The sequence below is a fragment of the Talpa europaea genome (assembly GCF_964194135.1).
Source record: "Talpa europaea genome assembly, chromosome: 12".
Taxonomy (NCBI): domain Eukaryota; kingdom Metazoa; phylum Chordata; class Mammalia; order Eulipotyphla; family Talpidae; genus Talpa; species Talpa europaea.
The window spans coordinates 751809-769118 of record NC_140079.1 but is presented as its reverse complement, the minus strand read 5'-3'; the positions used below and the strand labels follow the sequence as shown (position 1 = coordinate 769118).

The following is a 17310-nucleotide window of genomic DNA, read 5'->3' as shown; positions in this document are numbered from 1 at the left end:
CCCCCTAGTCTCGCCCAAAGGAGTGCGTCTCCTCCGGCTGGTCCACGCGGTACAGGAGCTCGGCGGGCGAGAAGTAGCCCAGGTACTCCACGGCGTCGGGCGTGGTGTCGTGGTGGTAGTGGCCGCCCTCCCCGTGGTGGCTGAAGAAGTGCGTGTGCTCCAGGCGCAGGTCGAAGCCCTGGGATTTTTCAGGAGAGAATGCATTTGGGCCCATCCAAGACTCCAAGAAGGCAGAGGCCCTCCCGCGGGGCCTCTCCCTCCCTCTACCCTCCCTCCTGCGCACCTTCTACCCGATGGCAGCATGAGCAGTTTCTCCTGTATCTTCCCAGAAACACCTGCTTTACTTTTTTATTCGCTCAGGAACACCCCGTACGTGCCGTGCTGCCCAAGTCGGCATGCGCACGCAGACACACGCACACTCAGGAAACTCCAGTCCTGTGATCCCTGGGTCGAAAGTTATTGCTAGTATTTTGGTAGATGTTGCTCCCAATATATGTTATATATTTTTTAAGCTTCAGCATCAGAACACTTAGTTTTGATTCTGTTTAGTACCACGGTTGTTGTTGGCGCCTGCATTTATTGCAGGCAAAATCTGCTTGCCCAGCGGGTAGCCAGCACCCGGCTCCTTGGTCTTTCAAGGTAAGTCTCAAGCTGACTGTTGTTCTCATGGGACACGATGCCCGATCCTTGGGGCCGTGGGGCCGAGCATGCTGCGCTCAGCGCCAGCGGCAGCGACTCACCGGGTCCCGGGACACGAACACTGGCAGGCACACCAGGGGCGCCGCCATCTCGTAGAAGCGCAGCCATGTGTTCACCTCCTCGTCGGACTTCAGCGGGCAGGAGGAGAACTCTGCGGGCTGCAGTGAGAGACGGTCACTGGGTGGCCTCAGAAGTCACAGAGGACCACGCTTTTCAATCAGTTTCATCGGGTCAAAAATGTTACTAAGCCTGGGCCTCCCCGGTGGCGCAGCGGTTGAGCGCTGGGTTGCGAAGCTGCCTGCAGCCTCGGCAGCGCCGGTTCGATCCCCGGCTGCTCCCCGGCCACCCGAGGAGGGTCCCACATGGCGCGCAGACCTCTCCTGCCGCCCGCTGCTCCCCTCAGCAGTGTCCTTCGGTCCTTCTGCCTGCTCTGCTCCCCGCTCTGGCTCTGGTGAATTCTCTCACCCTCCCGCGCTTCTGACTGTACCCAGTGCTTGTATAAATAAATAAAATAAATAAATAAATCTTTAAAACAAAACAAAACAAAAACGTTACTAAGCCTTTTTATACTTGCTCTTCACTGTTTCTGGCAGCAAAAGAAATTACGTGCCCTCGTTTCAGAAGGTCAGTGTCCGCTGTTGAGACACTGAATCAAGGCGGAGTGGGTTAGGGGGAGGCCGCTGCTGCCCTTCACGTCTCAGAACCCGCAGCCTTCCTGTGCCCATTCTCACGCTCATCCTAAACCTCATGCCACTGCGGGCAGATGGAGGGGGAAGCCAAGATATTGAAAACATCAAACACAACTATAGGGGGATTATCCTCATCCCGGAGTCACAGGCCTGTACACAGAGAACCAGAGCGCACTGCTGGACGGGCACACGGAAGGACTACAGCTCACGAAAGGCATCCCGTGGGCCTGCACTTGCTCACACCCTGCCCGTGGGGGCCAGTGCCACCAACTGTGACACAAAGATTCGCAGGAACAGAAAACGCCATTCCAAAATTGATAAGGAATCTCCAGGGGCCCAGAAGAGCCAGAACACTCTTGAAAAGGAAGAAGGTCGGCGGCCTCGGCCCTCTCGCTGCCAGCCACCCCGCGGGGCCGCAGTGCCCGACGCAGGGACCTGCAGAGGCCAACACAATGGACCAGGGGTCCTAGAACTAAGCCTCAGCAGATAAGATCATGTGATTTTCTTTTCTGTTTTTTCTTTTTTGATCAAATGCGATCCGCTGAGGGCCCAAGATCACACAGTGGGGAGGAGTCTCACCCGCAGATGCTGCCGGGAAAGCGCATGTCCACGCGCGGAAGAACAAGGCCAGACCCTCACTTTACACCATGCAGACACTAGCGCGGAGCAGATCACACAGCTGGATGTAAGAGCTACGGCTGTCACGTTCTCAGAAGACAGCACGGGGAGATGATTTGATCAGAATCTCTCGGACATGACACGAACCGTCCAGGTAACAGAGGGAGAATAAGCCAGTGGGGCTACGTCAACCTGAAAGGCTGCTCCGCAAAGACCTTCAGCAAACGGGAGGCAGCGTGTGGGAGCGAGGGCTGCGTAGCCCGTGGCCTGTGAAGAGGCCAAAGGGGACAAGGGACCGAGGCAAGGTGACGGCCGAGGAAACAGGCCTGTTGAGAAATGGCCGGAACTGGGGCCGACACGTCTCCGAGGGAGACATGGAGTGGCCGAAAGGCATGAAGGAAAGCGCTCCCTGCCACGCGTCACCAGGAGGCAGCCCAACCCCGACGCGGGGCCTCATCCTAAGAGGACGCTGTTACTGAGAAGAAACGAGCTCTGCCGAGGGGTGCTGGCAGGAAGGTGAAGTGAGGCCATTCCTGTGGAAAACACCCCCGTGAGATCCAGCGTCCCCGGGGAACGAAGGCCAAGGCAGTGGCTCACGCCCCGCAGGGCGCCCTCTGGGTGCTCGGGGACGGGCGAGGGGCGAAGACGTGCGCGCATGGCGGGTTGGGCCACATGTCTGCATGTGCACACACGTGCAGGACAAACGGAGGGTCTCGGAGCCCTAGAGAACAACCCGCTGTCTGCACCGGGGTGGCCCGGGCAGGTGGGAGGCGCTCACGCGGCGCCTGAGGACCCAGCTCGGGGAAAGAGGAGACGGTGGCTGGCGCGTGGCGAGCCGGGGAGGTGGCAGATGCTGGCCGCGCAGTGCAGACTTCCAGGTTCAAGAGGAGCAAGTTCTGGGGATGCCACTGCCTGGGGTGGCTACAGCTAGGAGCAAAGTGCATGGACTTGAAGAAAAATCCTTCAACCATTAGGTGCTTACACAGAGATTTATCTGGAAATCCCTGTTAATAATCGGAGGAAGTAAGCACTCTCACAGCTGGATCTCCCGCGCAGGGCCAGCTGACGCGCCACTGAAAGCCACCAGGACAGAACATCAAGACAGGCTTTCTGACTTGACCAGCAAAACAAACAGGAAACTAAGTTGTAATCACCTTAGTACACCATTCATCTACTTGTTCACTTAACCTTATTCCTGAGGTTCTGAACGTCCCAGGCTTCGTGCAGGATTCTGTCCTGAGCGTCTTATACATGTATATACTTAGCCCATAATGTCACACTTTTCCCGAGTCCTTTCCCCCAAATCACAGTCATCGTAACGGCACTGTCTAGGGGCTGAATTCGGGATCCTGGCAATGAAAACAAGAATCAGTCTGGAGTCCCAGCCTCACCTCTATCTTGACCTTAAAAGCAAACACTGCAGGGCCTCCCTTGGTGGCGCAGCGGTTGAGCGCTGGGCTGCGAAGCTGCCCGCAGCCTCTGCAGCGCTGGTTCGATCCCCGGCCACCGGGGAGGGTCCCACCTGGCGCGCAGACCTCTCCTGGCACCCGCTGCTCCCCTCAGCAGTGTCCTTTGGTCCTTCTGCCTGCTCTGCTCCCCGCTCTGGCTCTGGTGAATTCTCTCACTCTCCCGCGCTTCTGACTGTACCCAGTGCTCAAAAACAAAACAAAACAAAAAAAAAAAACTGTAGGGGCCTCCCTGGTGCGCAGGGGTTAAGACGCAACCTATGAAGCAATCCACAGCCACTGCTGCATGAGTTCAATCCCCGGCCAGGGAGCTACCCTCATGGTGCAGCAGACCTCTCCTGTCTCCCAGCTGCTCCCCTCAGCAGTGGATTTCAGTCAGTCTGCCTGTTCTTTTTTTTTTTTTTAATAGAGGCATGTTTTATTTATTTATTTGTTTGTTTGTTTGTTTATACATGCACTGGGTACAGTCAGAAGCGCGGGAGGGTGAGAGAATTCACCAGAGCCAGAGCGGGGAGCAGAGCAGGCAGAAGGACCGAAGGACACTGCTGAGGGGAGCAGCGGGCGGCAGGAGAGGTCTGCACGCCATGTGGGACCCTCCTCTGGTGACCGGGAGCAGCCGGAGATTGAACTGGCGCCACAGAGGCCACGGGCAGCTTTGCAACCCAGCGCTCAACCGCTGCGCCACTGGGGAGGCCCCAGTCTGCCTGTTCTGCTTCCCACTCTGTCTCTGGTGAACCCCCTCAACTCTGGTCTATACCCCGGCTCTTGTATGGGTAAATAAATCTTAAAAAAAAAAAGCCAACACTGGAAAGGAAGTTCTACCAGATGGACCTGGGCTAAGGGCTCTCGTGGCGATCACCTCACAGTGGGAAAGCTTGTCACTAAGACTTTGAAGCAACTCGGTCACAAGAAGAGGACTTGTCTAGCACGTCTCCACAGACTGATCTGCACCAGAAACCCCAGGCCCAGCGCGCACACCCGCGTGGCTCACCATGATGTGGGTCTTCACTCTGCCCTTCTGGACCAAGAAGGTGCCGCCCAGCCCCACAGGCTTATCCCCGTAGTGTTTCTCCAGCGTCTGTCTCATGCAGGACACGAAGTTCAGCTTTCCGGTCCTCCTTTTGGCTCTCACCTCGATGACCTATGAGGACAGAGGCATGTCTGTCGCCTACGCAGCAGTGTTTCAGGGGGGCTGAGACATGCCCCAACACCTGAGGGCCCAGCGTGCCCAGACGTGAGTAGAGGCGCCCCGACCGATCAATAAGATAACGTGCGCAGAGTGCGTGCGGGTGCCACACAGCACATCTCAGGAAGCCACGTGCCGCGAGGCCGGCACACACAGCTTATGCTTTCTGGACTCTCAGTCTTTGCTCACTGAGTTGTTCTAAGATCTCTGACTCAGGTAGCCTTGGATTTTCTTAAGAAAACCGTATTTGTGGCAATGAGAGTTCACACGGTAGCTACTCGAGAACTTCTGGAGAACATGGTGTTTTATGAACCAAATCACCTTTCCAGGTTGGCCCTCGCTGGCAAAAAGGTTAGCCAGCAGCGCACACCCGAAGTCGCGGTGTTTCTCGTTGTACTTCTCCAGGAGGCACCCTCCGTCTGCGGGGTTGATGTGGGCAAAGTAGCTTCCGTTCACGGGAGGCCGGTGTCCGCCTTCCGTCTGGACAATGGGCATGAACTGCAAAGGGGAGAGAATCCGGTAACAGCCACGCGCCGCCATTGCTCAGCGTTTCTGCAATGCTGCGACGTTTGCTTGAACATGTCTACTTTGAGAGTTTACGCGTCCCTGTCCTGAGTTCCAGGCAACTTTTATTAACGTTTCTGCAGAAGAACCGGTGTGACTGCGGGCGGCGGTCACCTGAGGAGGCTGAGGGAGCGTGGCCGACGGAGGAGCCCTCGCTCCTGCTCAGGATCGAGCTTCTCCCGGGAGGTCTGTGAGGACCTGAGAGGCGGAGCCGACCAGGTGGCCAAACACTCCATCCCCTCCACAAAGCTGCCTCACGCCAGGGACGAAGACATGCAGCTACGCACACGCTGACACGAGCCCCCCTCTTTCACAGCCCAGTGCGCCCACAGTCCGTGGTGGTGCCTGGTCTCCCCTAAACCAGGTAACCCCGAGAAATCTGAGCAGGCGGGGGCCAGTACATGGCACCCCACGGCCAAGCATGGGGCCGTGGGGCGGCGGCCTTGGGACGGGCAGTGAGACAAAGCCCCACTGAGCTCACCTCAGAATTGAAGCCAAGCGTGTGGAAGGGGCCTGCGCCCGCACCGAGGATAAAGGCCCCAGGGAGCTTGATGTCCTTGGCGATCCGATTGAGATCGTAGACCTGGATGGGAGGAGATGCCGCTCAGGCCCCGGCTGCACCCGCCCCGGGCTGCCTCTCGTCACCGAACCGACGGGCATGTCCTTGCGCGACTGGCCAGCGCGCCCCAGGCACAGAGACCAGGCCCGGCCAGCGCCCGCGCGGGAGGCCCAGCTCACCCTGCTCCTGTTCACCAGTGGCAGCAGGTAGGGCACGCCGCCCACCTCGGCGATCCGCGTCTTCCCGCAGATGCCTGCAAAACACAATGTCCACTAGGGCCAGAGCGCCAGGGCACGCTGGCCTGTTTCGGGGCACGCTACTGTTAAACTCAAGCGCGCGTGAGCAAACATGCCCGGCCCGCGGCCTCCGTGAGGAGCGGGAACGGGCCCTCGGCTGGTTCCCTGACATGGGAGTTGGGCGTTTGTTTCAAACACTTGGAAACCACTGCTGAGAAAGGCAAGTGTGTGCAAGCCCAGGCGACCCGCAGCTTGGGGGCCTCGGGAGCACCCAGCCAGCCCCCCAGGGTGCACCCCAGCTTCCGAGCCATGGCCCTGGCCTCGCCGCCCCGCAGGAAGCACCGAGAGCTTGTCTTGGTTTGTTCTTTTCACAGGCCACAGACAAGTACAGTGGATGACTCAGGGTGGCTAGACAGCCCACGCCACCTGACAAATTAAAGGAAAATGCTAGAAAACATCTCCCGACCCTCATCACACTGACAACAGTGTGCAGACGAGGGGGACCTTGGAGCCTTTAGTTTAAAAATTGGGGGAGTGGGGGCCTCCCTGGGGTCTCAGGGGTTAAGACTCAGCACTATCAAGCTATCACCAGCCACTGCAGCCTGAGTCCATCCCCGGCCAGGGAGCTACCCACAGGGTGCAGCAGACCTCTCCTGTCTCCCCGCTGCTCCCCTCAGCAGTGGATTTCAGTGGATCCACCTGTTCTGCTCCCCGCTCTGTCTCTGGTGAGTCCTCTCACCCCCCGCACCTCTGGCCTGCACCCCAGCTCTTATAGCATAAATAAATAAAATAAATCTTGAAAAAAAAAAAAGCAGGGGTGTACGCAAGTGTGGCACAGTTTCAGGGTGCTCTGGAACCCAGGGCCTCGCCTGTGAGCTCCAGGGGCTCCCGGGCACTCTGGGGCACGAGGCTGCAGCCAGGCCCGGCCAGGCGCTCAGCCTGCAAGGGCCACGGACCCGCTGTGGCGGGGTGTGGACGAGTGTGTCCACGGGAGACAGAAACAGACTCAGGCTCGGCCGCCACCCTCGGCACCTCCAGCGGACGCTCTGCCCAGCAAGTTGCCTTTGGACTCCCGGTCGGCGGCGCCCGCTCTGCAGGGGTTCTGAGAGCAATTCCGGTTCAGAAAGACACGGACCGAGGTGCAGCGCTGGGGCTGGATCACTGACCTTTCGCTGGGAAGGCAAACGGCTCCTGGGTCAGGTCCGGGCAGTCGACCACGGAGACCTGGACGTCGGCGAAGTTCTCCTCCAGCCCCTTCTGCAGGACTAGAGACGGGGGCCGCTGAGTTTTCGGGGAAACCTGCCACCACCACCCAGTCTCCCCATTTCTGCGCCACATTCCCACACTAAACCCAGGCCCCAGGTTCTTTCCGGGGGGGCAGGGTGTGAGTGAAGGTGACGAGATGCAGACGCACGGGGGGCGAGGACGCGGCCTGAGCAGCAGAATGCCCTGTGCCCCTCGGGCCGGGGGCTGGGACCGTGGAGCACACTGACTCAGGGGCACCACCTGCCCTTTGGGGAGAAGCTCCCCCAACCTGCGCTGTGGAGAAGCAAGCTGCCCGAAAGCGGCCCCGCTCGCCGCGACCCAGTGCCATTTACGGACGAGACGCGGGACCAGAGGCGCAGATGCGGGAGGGCGTCCGCCGGGCGCCGACAGACGCTCCTTCACAGACAGGTCTCTCCGGAGACAGGAGCCAGGGCGGCCCAGCGCGGGCGGCAGGCGGGAGGGCGGTGAGTGGGGGGCAGTGCGGGGCGGCCGGTGGCCTGTGCCCGCCAGGGGCCTGCTGTTCGGGACACGGCGCGAGAAAGCGAGGAACAAACGGTCTCGGGGGGAGCAGGCTCGCGAGCAGAGTGCGCCCGGGGCCCCAGGCCAGGTGAGCGAGAGCTGGGCTCCATCGGGCCGCAGCCCCCACCCCCGCCCACACGGGGCCAGGCCGGCCCACCGGACACGGCCTCCGGACAGACCCCGGCAGATTTATAAACAGGGTGAGCTTCACTTTGCGGAAATGTAGAGAAATTGGATTTTTAACCAGCGACGAGGGACCAAGTTCTCCTAAGACCTTCCGTAAAGCGCAAACAAGCTGGCGGGGGCGGCCCTCCTGCCGGGCAGACGCCGGGGTGGGCATGCAGGAAGGGCAGGAGCGGGTGCAGCATGGAGCGGGGTCACGGAGAGGCCCTGGAGGACGGGCCCGCTCGCCGTGGACTGTCCACCGCACGGCCCGGCTCAGGGAAGACGGGACGCGAAACTCAGGGCCGCGAACTCTTCGGGTCAGAGGACCAGCCGGGACAGAGGCATTGAGAGAAAGGGGGGTCCCTCAGAGCAGAGCCCAAGGCTGCCCGGCGAGGGTCAGCTTCCTGACAGGCAGCTTTGAGTTTTACTTGCAGCTTCGTTCTCTGTCCCTGCTGAGGGTTTTCTCATCCGTGTCCCTCCGCCTTTACCGTGGGAGGCTTCTGGAAAGTCTCGCTGGGATGAAGTGAAATACAAACCACAGACACAGGAAGGCTGAGGCGGCCGCTGGGCGGCGGGGGCGGGTATCTTGGGAACCAGGGGGCTGAGGGAAGGAGCACCTGCCAGAGAAGCCAACAATGCAAAACCGGGCGGCGCCTGGGGCGTCAGGTGCGCTGAGGTATCGCCCTCTCTTGGCTGTCAGGCTGCAGAGGTGGAATCTTGCGGAAAATCCTCAAATACTTTAGATTGTTGGGGGGCAGACCCGGGGCCTGATGGAAGCGGCCCAGACAGCGAGAAGGGAAGCGAGTTCCGTCTTGAAAGAATGATCCCACGGTCTTGTTTACTTTTTGGCTTTAGTTCTCTCCCTAGAACAATGAAACCCCTGCCCAGGTAGCTGCTCAGCTCACCTCCAGCGAGCTCCTGCAGGCCTGGCACGTGGAAGGCGAACTCGGGGCAGGACATGGTCCCCGGCGGCGAGGGGCGCAGGGAAGACGCTGCAGGCTGCTCGCACGGTCTCGGGGCGCCTGCACGGGCCTTCGAGCTCACTCCTGCGGGGGCAAAGGGCGGCCTCAGTGTTTACTAGTCCAGGTGAACACGCCCCCCGCTCCCAGGCCAGGGGAGAGGCCGGCCAGAGGGCAATCGCTCCGGTATATCTGGACAGGGCGGTCTGACGGCTGGTGGAAAAGCGGAAAAGCCTGGTTAGCTCTAAAGGTCTGTGAATCAGCAGGATGTGGGGGTGCAGAGCAGCACAGGCAGGTCCCCGACCGCAGGTTGTGTCGTCCTGCGCTTGACAGCGAGGCCACGTATTACACACGCTTCTTAGATCATCACGTTTGCCAAAGAAAACGAGTCCTGGCAGCAACAGACACAGCTGATCAGCTTGTGACCTTCACCTCAGAGCTTTTATTTTTTTTAAAGATTGATTTCTTTTACACAAGAACCGGGGCACAGGTCAGAAGCGCGGGAGGGTGAGAGGATTCACCAGAGCCAGAGCGGGGAGCAGAGCAGGCAGATGGAGGGAAGACAGTGCCGAGGGGAGCCGCGGGCGCGGCAGGAGGTCTGTGCGCCCTGTGGGGTTCTCCCTGGCAGGCGGGGGATCTAAGCGCGCTGCAGAGGCTGGGGGCAGCTCCACAGCTCGGCGCTCAAGCGCTGCGCCACCGTGGGGGGATGGAGTGGGGGGGGGGCCAGTACTTTTATTTTAAAACCCTGGTAAAGACGATGTGTATTTCGTGCCCGGCTTGGTAAACAGCTTTAACGTTTCCTTATTTTGAGGCCCTAAGCAGAATAACTGGCGACTGTGCCAGGACAGGCGGGCACAGAGCAGGAGCGGGCGCGGGCCATCTCTTACCGCCAGGGCGGGGGTGCGCACGCAGGCAGGGAGAGGGGATAAAATGAAAGCCCAAACGAAGGTGCCAAATGAAAGTGGCACGAGGTGGGAGGTCCCCTCCCCGGCCGAGCGCGGGGGTGCAGCGAGCCCTGGACCAGCGGGCGCAGGGCACGCAGCGTCCTCGTGGAGGCTGTTAATGGAACACCCTGTTCACCTGAGGCTCCCCCGCCCCGCCCGCTCCGCAGCGAGTGAAGGGGCACACTCTGGCCTGGGCCAGGGCGGGGGCGGGGGGGGGACCATCTCACACAGGCTTTTGAAGGGGACCCCCCGCGGGAGCCAGGGAGGCCCTTGCACGCTGACTTCTGAGCCAGCTGCAGGTGGACGGGAGACCCAGCTTCCCACATGCCGGCGCTACCCAAGTCTCTCAGAATCCGGCGGGCACCGACTGAGAACATGGCATCTGCTCTGCGAGGCCCTGGACGCTTCTGCAGGGCGGGGTGGCGAGAAGCCTCGCCCGAGCCCAAGGCCGGCTCCCCCGCGGAGGGCCTGCGTTTCCTTCCTCATTAAAACAGACCTGAAGCCCTTCTCCACAGCTGCGCCGCCTGCAGTGCAGCGGCTGCACGCGTGTCTGCGGTGTGTGTGGGGGGTGTATGTGTGATGTGTGCGGTGAGTGTGTAATGTGTGTGATGAGTGTGTGGTGTGTGTGGTGAGTGTGGTGAGTGTGGTGTGTGTGGTGTGTGTGGTGAGTGTGGTGTGTGTGGTGTGTGTGGTGAGTGTGGTGAGTGTGGTGTGTGTGGTGTGTGTGGTGAGTGTGGTGAGTGTGGTGAGTGTGGTGAGTGTGGTGTGTGTGGTGTGTGTGGTGTGTGTGGTGAGTGTGGTGAGTGTGGTGTGTGTGGTGTGTGTGGTGAGTGTGGTGTGTGTGGTGAGTGTGGTGTGTGTGGTGTGTGTGGTGAGTGTGGTGAGTGTGGTGAGTGTGGTGTGTGTGGTGAGTGTGGTGTGTGTGGTGTGTGTGGTGTGTGTGGTGAGTGTGGTGTGTGTGGTGAGTGTGGTGTGTGTGGTGTGTGTGGTGAGTGTGGTGTGTGTGGTGTGTGTGGTGTGTGTGGTGAGTGTGGTGTGTGTGGTGTGTGTGCTGTGGTGTGTGCTGTGAGTGTATGTGTGGTGTGTGTTAAGTGTGTGGTGTGTGTGCTGTGGTGTGTGCTGTGAGTGTATGTGTTGGTGCACCCCCCCCCCCCCGCAGTGACCCTCAGGGCTAATGGCTGTTGCCATGGTCCCTGAGGTCCGGCGTGGGCAAGGAACCAGCGCGCAGGGGGAGAACAGCAAACTCCCTGAGATGCAGAGAAGCCGAATGCCTGCCAAGAAATAACGACCATCAAAAGCGGCCACAAAGATGATTAAAAGAAATGCTGACCACCTGGAACCTTATCTCGCTTTCTCAAGGCCCACACACTTTATTCTGCTACAACTGTCTCTCTAAAATCTTTCCTTTTTCTGGTCATTGATTGCTAATTAAAAAACATACCTAATTTAATAATTAGGCTAATGCAAATGAAACATTACTAAACATTGTTAGTTTAATAATCTTTCTATTATGTGCTTAACTTTAGTACCTTTGATATTAACTGCATTATAAAATAAATTCACCCATGACAATTAATTATGAGTAAAAATGATAGTTAGTGCAACTAAAAAATAATTATATAGAACAGTAGAAAGAATTTATAGCCTGTCCAATTAGGAATGCGGCTAGGTCCAGAGGTAACTTCGGACATAAATCACTGCCCCGTCAATTAAGCTAAGCCTATGAGCAAACTGATCTCTTTGATGTTCACTGTTCCTGTGCCTTTAGAAAAACATCTATACACTGACCACTAGCTTAATAAAGACGCACTCAGATTTTCACTCTCTTCAGGTGTGTCTGTGTGTCATTTATTCACCGAATCCCTGACCACCTGCGCAGTCTCTCAACCCTGAGACGGCCTCATCGTCCATCGCTGTGCTGGTCTGCGGCAATGTGTGGTGTGTGGTGAGTGTGGTGAGTGTGGTGTGTGTGCTGTGAGTGTATGTGTGGTGAGTGTGGTGTGTGTGGTGTGTGTGGTGAGTGTGGTGTGTGTGGTGAGTGTGGTGTGTGTGGTGTGTGTGGTGAGTGTGGTGTGTGTGGTGAGTGTGGTGTGTGTGGTGAGTGTGGTGTGTGTGGTGTGTGTGGTGAGTGTGGTGAGTGTGGTGAGTGTGGTGTGTGTGGTGAGTGTGGTGTGTGTGGTGAGTGTGGTGAGTGTGGTGTGTGTGGTGAGTGTGGTGAGTGTGGTGTGTGTGGTGTGTGTGGTGAGTGTGGTGAGTGTGGTGTGTGTGGTGTGTGTGGTGAGTGTGGTGTGTGTGGTGAGTGTGGTGTGTGTGGTGTGTGTGGTGTGTGTGGTGAGTGTGGTGTGTGTGGTGAGTGTGGTGAGTGTGGTGAGTGTGGTGTGTGGTGAGTGTGGTGTGTGTGGTGAGTGTGGTGTGTGTGGTGTGTGTGGTGTGTGTGGTGAGTGTGGTGAGTGTGGTGAGTGTGGTGTGTGTGGTGTGTGTGGTGAGTGTGGTGAGTGTGGTGAGTGTGGTGTGTGTGGTGTGTGTGGTGAGTGTGGTGAGTGTGGTGAGTGTGGTGTGTGTGGTGAGTGTGGTGAGTGTGGTGTGTGTGGTGAGTGTGGTGAGTGTGGTGTGTGTGGTGTGTGTGGTGAGTGTGGTGAGTGTGGTGAGTGTGGTGTGTGTGGTGTGTGTGGTGAGTGTGGTGAGTGTGGTGTGTGTGGTGTGTGTGGTGAGTGTGGTGAGTGTGGTGAGTGTGGTGTGTGTGGTGTGTGTGGTGAGTGTGGTGAGTGTGGTGAGTGTGGTGTGTGTGGTGAGTGTGGTGAGTGTGGTGTGTGTGGTGAGTGTGGTGAGTGTGGTGTGTGTGGTGAGTGTGGTGAGTGTGGTGAGTGTGGTGTGTGTGGTGTGTGTGGTGAGTGTGGTGAGTGTGGTGTGTGTGGTGTGTGTGCTGTGGGTGTATGTGTGGTGTGTGGTGTGTGTGGCGTGTGGGGGGCGGCGGACCACGTGGAGGCCGGTCTGCGGGCGGCTCTCTGGGGCGGGGCGGGGCGGGGCGGGGCGGGGCGGGGCGGCGGGGGCCCTTCTCTCCCGCCGGCCCCGGGCCCTGCAGGCGGCGGCGGGCGGCCAGTCCCTCCACTGCGGGCGCGTCCACTCGGCCCCGACGGGCGGGGGCGGGGGCGGGTCCGCCAGGCCCGGCGCTCGCCCAGCGGCCCCCGGCCCGCCCCGCGCTGGGCCTTCAGGGGTGCCCGCCGCGCCCCCGGCCGCGCCCCCGGGCCCCGACCCGCCCCAGCCGCGCCCCCGGACCCCTCGCCCCGGCCGCCCCCAGCCGCGCACCCCGACACCCCTTTCCCTCCCCCCGGCCCCCGCCGCCCCCCGGAGTCCCGGCGCGCCCCGCAGGCCCAGGAGCGCCGGGGGGCGGCCGGGCCGGGCTGGTTCGCGCCTCCGACCCCCACTCACCCGCGACGCGGGGCCCCGAACCCCGCCAGCGTGCCTCGGCCGGCTCGCCCCGCCCCCGCGCGGCCCCGCCCCGCGCAGCCCCGCCCCGCGCAGCCCCGCCCCCGCGCAGCCCCGCCCCCGCGCAGCCCCGCCCCCGCCCCGCGCAGCCCCGCCCCGCGCAGCCCCGCCCTTCCGGGCCCTCCTGTTATCGCGAGACCGGGGCCCACTCTTAGCGGCGCCGCGCGGCGGGCGCGTCCTTTCTGCGCGCTGGCCTCGCTGCTGCGGACACGGGGCGCGGGGGGCCGGGGCGCGGCTGGGCCCGCGGAGCCTCCGCCCGCCGAGGGCAGGGAGGGCGGCCCCCGAGACGGCCCCGGCGCCCCGGCCACGGCGCCCCCCGGCGGCGGCGGCGCGGACAGCGGCGGGTGCGTGGCGCGGGCGGGCCCTGGGGCGCGGGGGGCGCGGGGGGCACGGGGGGCGCGGGGCGGGGCGGGGGCGCCGCCGTCGTGCGGGCGGAGGGGCCGCCCCGGGCGCCGGCTGGACGCGAGCACGGCCGCGGGGGGACCCCCGGGCGGACGCGGGCGCAGCGGGGATTGTCCTGTTTTCCAGGGAGCGCTCGTCGGGCAGCGGCCTGTGGGGGGCCCCGCGCGCCCCGCGCTCGCCGGAGCGGCCGCAGAGGAAGCCCGCGGGGAGGGGGCTTCGTCCGCCTGAGAAGGTGCGAGCGAGAGACTCATCCAGTGACGACTCTTTCGAGCCGAGACCGTTGACATTAAAAGCAATTTTTGAAAGATTTAAAAATAGGAAAAAACGTAGAAAGAGAAAATACAAGCCCACAGGAAGACCCCGGGGGAGGCCCAAAGGCAGCAGGAGCAGAGCCTCGCGCATCAAGAGGAAGCAGATCAAAGACAAAGGCTCCGGGTTCCCGTTCCTGGAGTCAGAGAATGGAAGGAAGCCGTTGCCCTGGAGAAAAATCTTAACCTTTGAGGTAATTATTTTCTCTGTGGGGCTGCACACATCGCTAAATGTCTTCAGATTTATTGGCCGCTATTAAAATTCGAGCTCCTGTCAAGGACCTGAGCTCAGACTTCCGGGCTGATGAGCGCAGCCCTCACGTGGCTGGCTCGGTGGCCTGCAGCAGGCGCGCTCCCCGGCTGTGCACGCGCTTCCTGCTCGCGTCCTGGCCGGTCTGGTAACATCCCCGGTGCCCACACAACCGCAGGGGTGTGCAGTGATCCAGGCCAGGCCCCGCCTGCTGTTGGTGCCCAGTGACCTCAGATTTCCTTTTACAGAAATTAGTAGGAAACTCAAGTGTTTGTTATTGATACTTTGATTCCATGGCATTCTGTCACTTCCAAGATTTAAATGACTTTAGCGTAAGATTTGGGCTTCAATTTTTAAAAAAAAAAAAACATTTTATTTATTTATACAAGCACTGGGTACAGTCAGAAGCGTGGGAGGGTGAGAGAATTCACCAGAGTCAGAAAGGGGAACAGAACAGGCAGATGGACGAAATTCACTGCTGAGGGGAGCAGCGGGCGGCAGGAGAGGTCTGTCATACCACGTGGGACCCTTGCCGGTGGCCTGGGATCAAACTGGTGCTGCAGAGGCTGCGGGCAGCCCCGCGTTAAACCACTGCGCCACCAGGGGAGGCCCTGGGCTTCAATTTTTTCTTGGCACCACTCTAACTCGGTTTGATGACTTGCTAGATAGGACAGTGAAATCTCCTTATGACCATCAGTTGGCACATTGATACATTGCGCCTTTGCAGACCAGTGACATCAAGATTTGGCCATTTTGGAAGAGGCATCTGAGTCACAGTCAAATTATTTTGCAATGTCATGACTTCACATGTATTTGATGTCCATAGCAAGCTGTGGCAAGAGGATTTTTCAACTACCTTGAAAAACTAAAGTATGAACACCACCTCAAGGAATCCTTGAAGCAAATGAACGTTGATGAAGATTTAGAAAAAGATGATCTTGATAGTCGAAGATACAAATATTTGGACGACGACGGGCCTATTTCTCCTATTGAGTCAGCGTAAGCCCGGCCCTGGGGAGTAGTGGGTGTTGCAGGTGTGACTAACTGGGTCATGGACAATTTGACATTGGACTAATTTTAATGTTACAGAGCAGAAGATGAAGATGAAACAACTGTTGAAGATGATGATGAATGTGACATTGAATTGGTGGTAAGTGACCTTTTTATCCCATCTCATTTTAGGAGGGAGGGCAGCATTGGTACTGATTATTTTTCAAGCAGTAATTACTCTAGATTCAATTTTATTAAGGCTCAATGCATTTGGTGCAATTGATACTGGAATAAAAATGGACTATTTTGGGTAGGTGATGAGAAGTGAGGAAATTTTCAACAGACAAATCCAGGTTATTTCAACACTAGCGCTCAGATTCTGTAATAAGTAAATGAATGATTTTTAATGTCAATGTTGGTTTTTTATGCAGGAGGAGGATTATTTCATAATAAGCTCTGCATTACCAAAGAAGATGGAGGTATACTTAGAAGAACAAGAGGAGTGCGCTGAAGCAGCAGCTGTGTCTAACACGGAAACGCAGACAGAGAGCAGTGATCAGTAGAGAAGGCAGCTCTGAAGGAAACATGCTGCGGGTACACGCACCAGCTTAGTGATAATTCTTGAAGTTTTAATCTAAGGAGATAAGAGAGGCAATTAAAGTGCTTATTAAATGTGTTGAAAATTTGAGATTTTGAAAGAAATCATGTTTCGTTATCCTTGACAGATAAAGTTTAAAGGTGTGACTTGAGCAATGAGTCAGAAAGTTCAGAAATTGTAATCTTGGGAAAACATCAATAATGGGGAGGAGGCACATTTTTTTCTCATCATAAAAAACTGGACTTCGACTACCACTGCCAATTGTCACATAGGACGTTGCATTCTAGCCTAGCACTTGTGTTTGTTTTTGTTTGATGTGTGGACAAAGACTTTGAGACAGGTGCAAAGAATAAATCCTCTTTTGCAACCCAGAACTCATTGTTCAGTATGAGTTTTGATACATGTAAGAAGGAACATGATACCTAAAATAGATCAATAATAAAGGTTACTTCCAAGGCTAGAAGGGATCATTTAAAAAGAATGTAGGGAATTTTGCGTTCTCTTTTCGATACCAACATGTGGAACAAGGACTGCTTCTGTTTTTTAGGTTTAGATCTTGAGAAGTATCTGGACTAACCTAAAGATAGATGTCTTCTGGTGAGTTTTTGGACCAACTCTAAGTATAGTAAATTGTCAGATGACTAAATCCTACAGACTGAAAGACATTTCATTACTGGAAGAACTTGTAAGATTGACTTCAGAAAATGAATCTAGATCTACCCATTTGAATGTTTACACTGTACCAGTTGAACTGGGTGTGGAAATAGTTTGAATATTGCCACCTTGGACAAACAGCATGACTTACACATAAAACACAATCTAAATTAAGAAAATGTAATAAGGGCCTCCCCAGTGGTGCAGCAGTTGAGCGCTGGGCTGCGAAGCTGCCCGCAGCCTCTGCAGCGCCTGTTCAGTCCCCATTCAATCCCCGGCCGCTGGTGAGGGTCCCACATGGCGCGCAGACCTCTCCTGCCACGCCCACTGCTCCCCTCAGCAGTGTATTTTGTCAGTCTGTTCTGCTCCCCGCTCTGGCTCTGGTGAATTCTTTCACCCTTCCGGCTTCTGACTGTACCCAGTGCTTGTATAAATAAATCTTTAAAAAAAAAAAAAAGAATGTAATAAAATGGAAGAGGGACTCAAGACATAAGCCGTGGCCTTGGTTGAGGTCTATCCCGATGGGGCTTTGCTGTAGGCCTGTATCGTTGGAAACGCCTCATAGAGTAACATGTGGTTGCTTTGCTCACAGGGCTATTTGTCAGATCTGTGGGGAAGAACTACAAGACAGTTGATTTTTAAAAACCCGTAAGATCTAACAGTTGGCTTTTTCTCCCTTAGGTATTGGCCATCCTGGGGAGCGCTGCTGCTGCAGGCTGTGCCAGTCGGGTACGTTGAGCTGCCTGGGGGCA

The 17310-nt window shown here is 57.7% G+C and overlaps 2 protein-coding genes across 4 annotated transcripts; one reads left to right on the top strand and one right to left on the bottom strand.

The window, feature by feature from the left end:
• Window positions 1-4: 4 nt before the first annotated feature.
• On the bottom strand, window positions 5-8927 carry LOC311180741 (ester hydrolase C11orf54; the record flags this gene model as incomplete). 3 transcript variants are annotated; one of them, XM_084248657.1, is made up of 8 exons in its annotated part: window positions 5-178; window positions 741-857; window positions 4464-4613; window positions 4980-5156; window positions 5704-5805; window positions 5961-6034; window positions 7184-7282; window positions 8873-8927. In XM_084248657.1, the coding sequence occupies 8 exons, from the start codon at window positions 8925-8927 to the stop codon at window positions 5-7; spliced, it is 948 nt and encodes a 315-aa protein (XP_084104783.1). The 3 variants fall into 3 exon arrangements, with proteins under 3 accessions (XP_084104783.1, XP_084104784.1, XP_084104785.1); XM_084248658.1 differs by lacking the exon at window positions 4464-4613; XM_084248659.1 differs by lacking the exon at window positions 4980-5156.
• Window positions 8928-9683: 756 nt separating this feature from the next.
• Window positions 9684-16476, top strand: TAF1D (TATA-box binding protein associated factor, RNA polymerase I subunit D; the record flags this gene model as incomplete). The annotated part of the gene is made up of 7 exons (XM_084248509.1): window positions 9684-9706; window positions 13512-13700; window positions 13885-14260; window positions 15143-15315; window positions 15406-15466; window positions 15738-15900; window positions 16452-16476. 6 exons carry the CDS (start codon window positions 9684-9686, stop codon window positions 15867-15869), a joined length of 954 nt encoding a protein of 317 aa, XP_084104635.1. The 3' UTR covers window positions 15870-15900; window positions 16452-16476.
• Window positions 16477-17310: the final 834 nt, after the last annotated feature.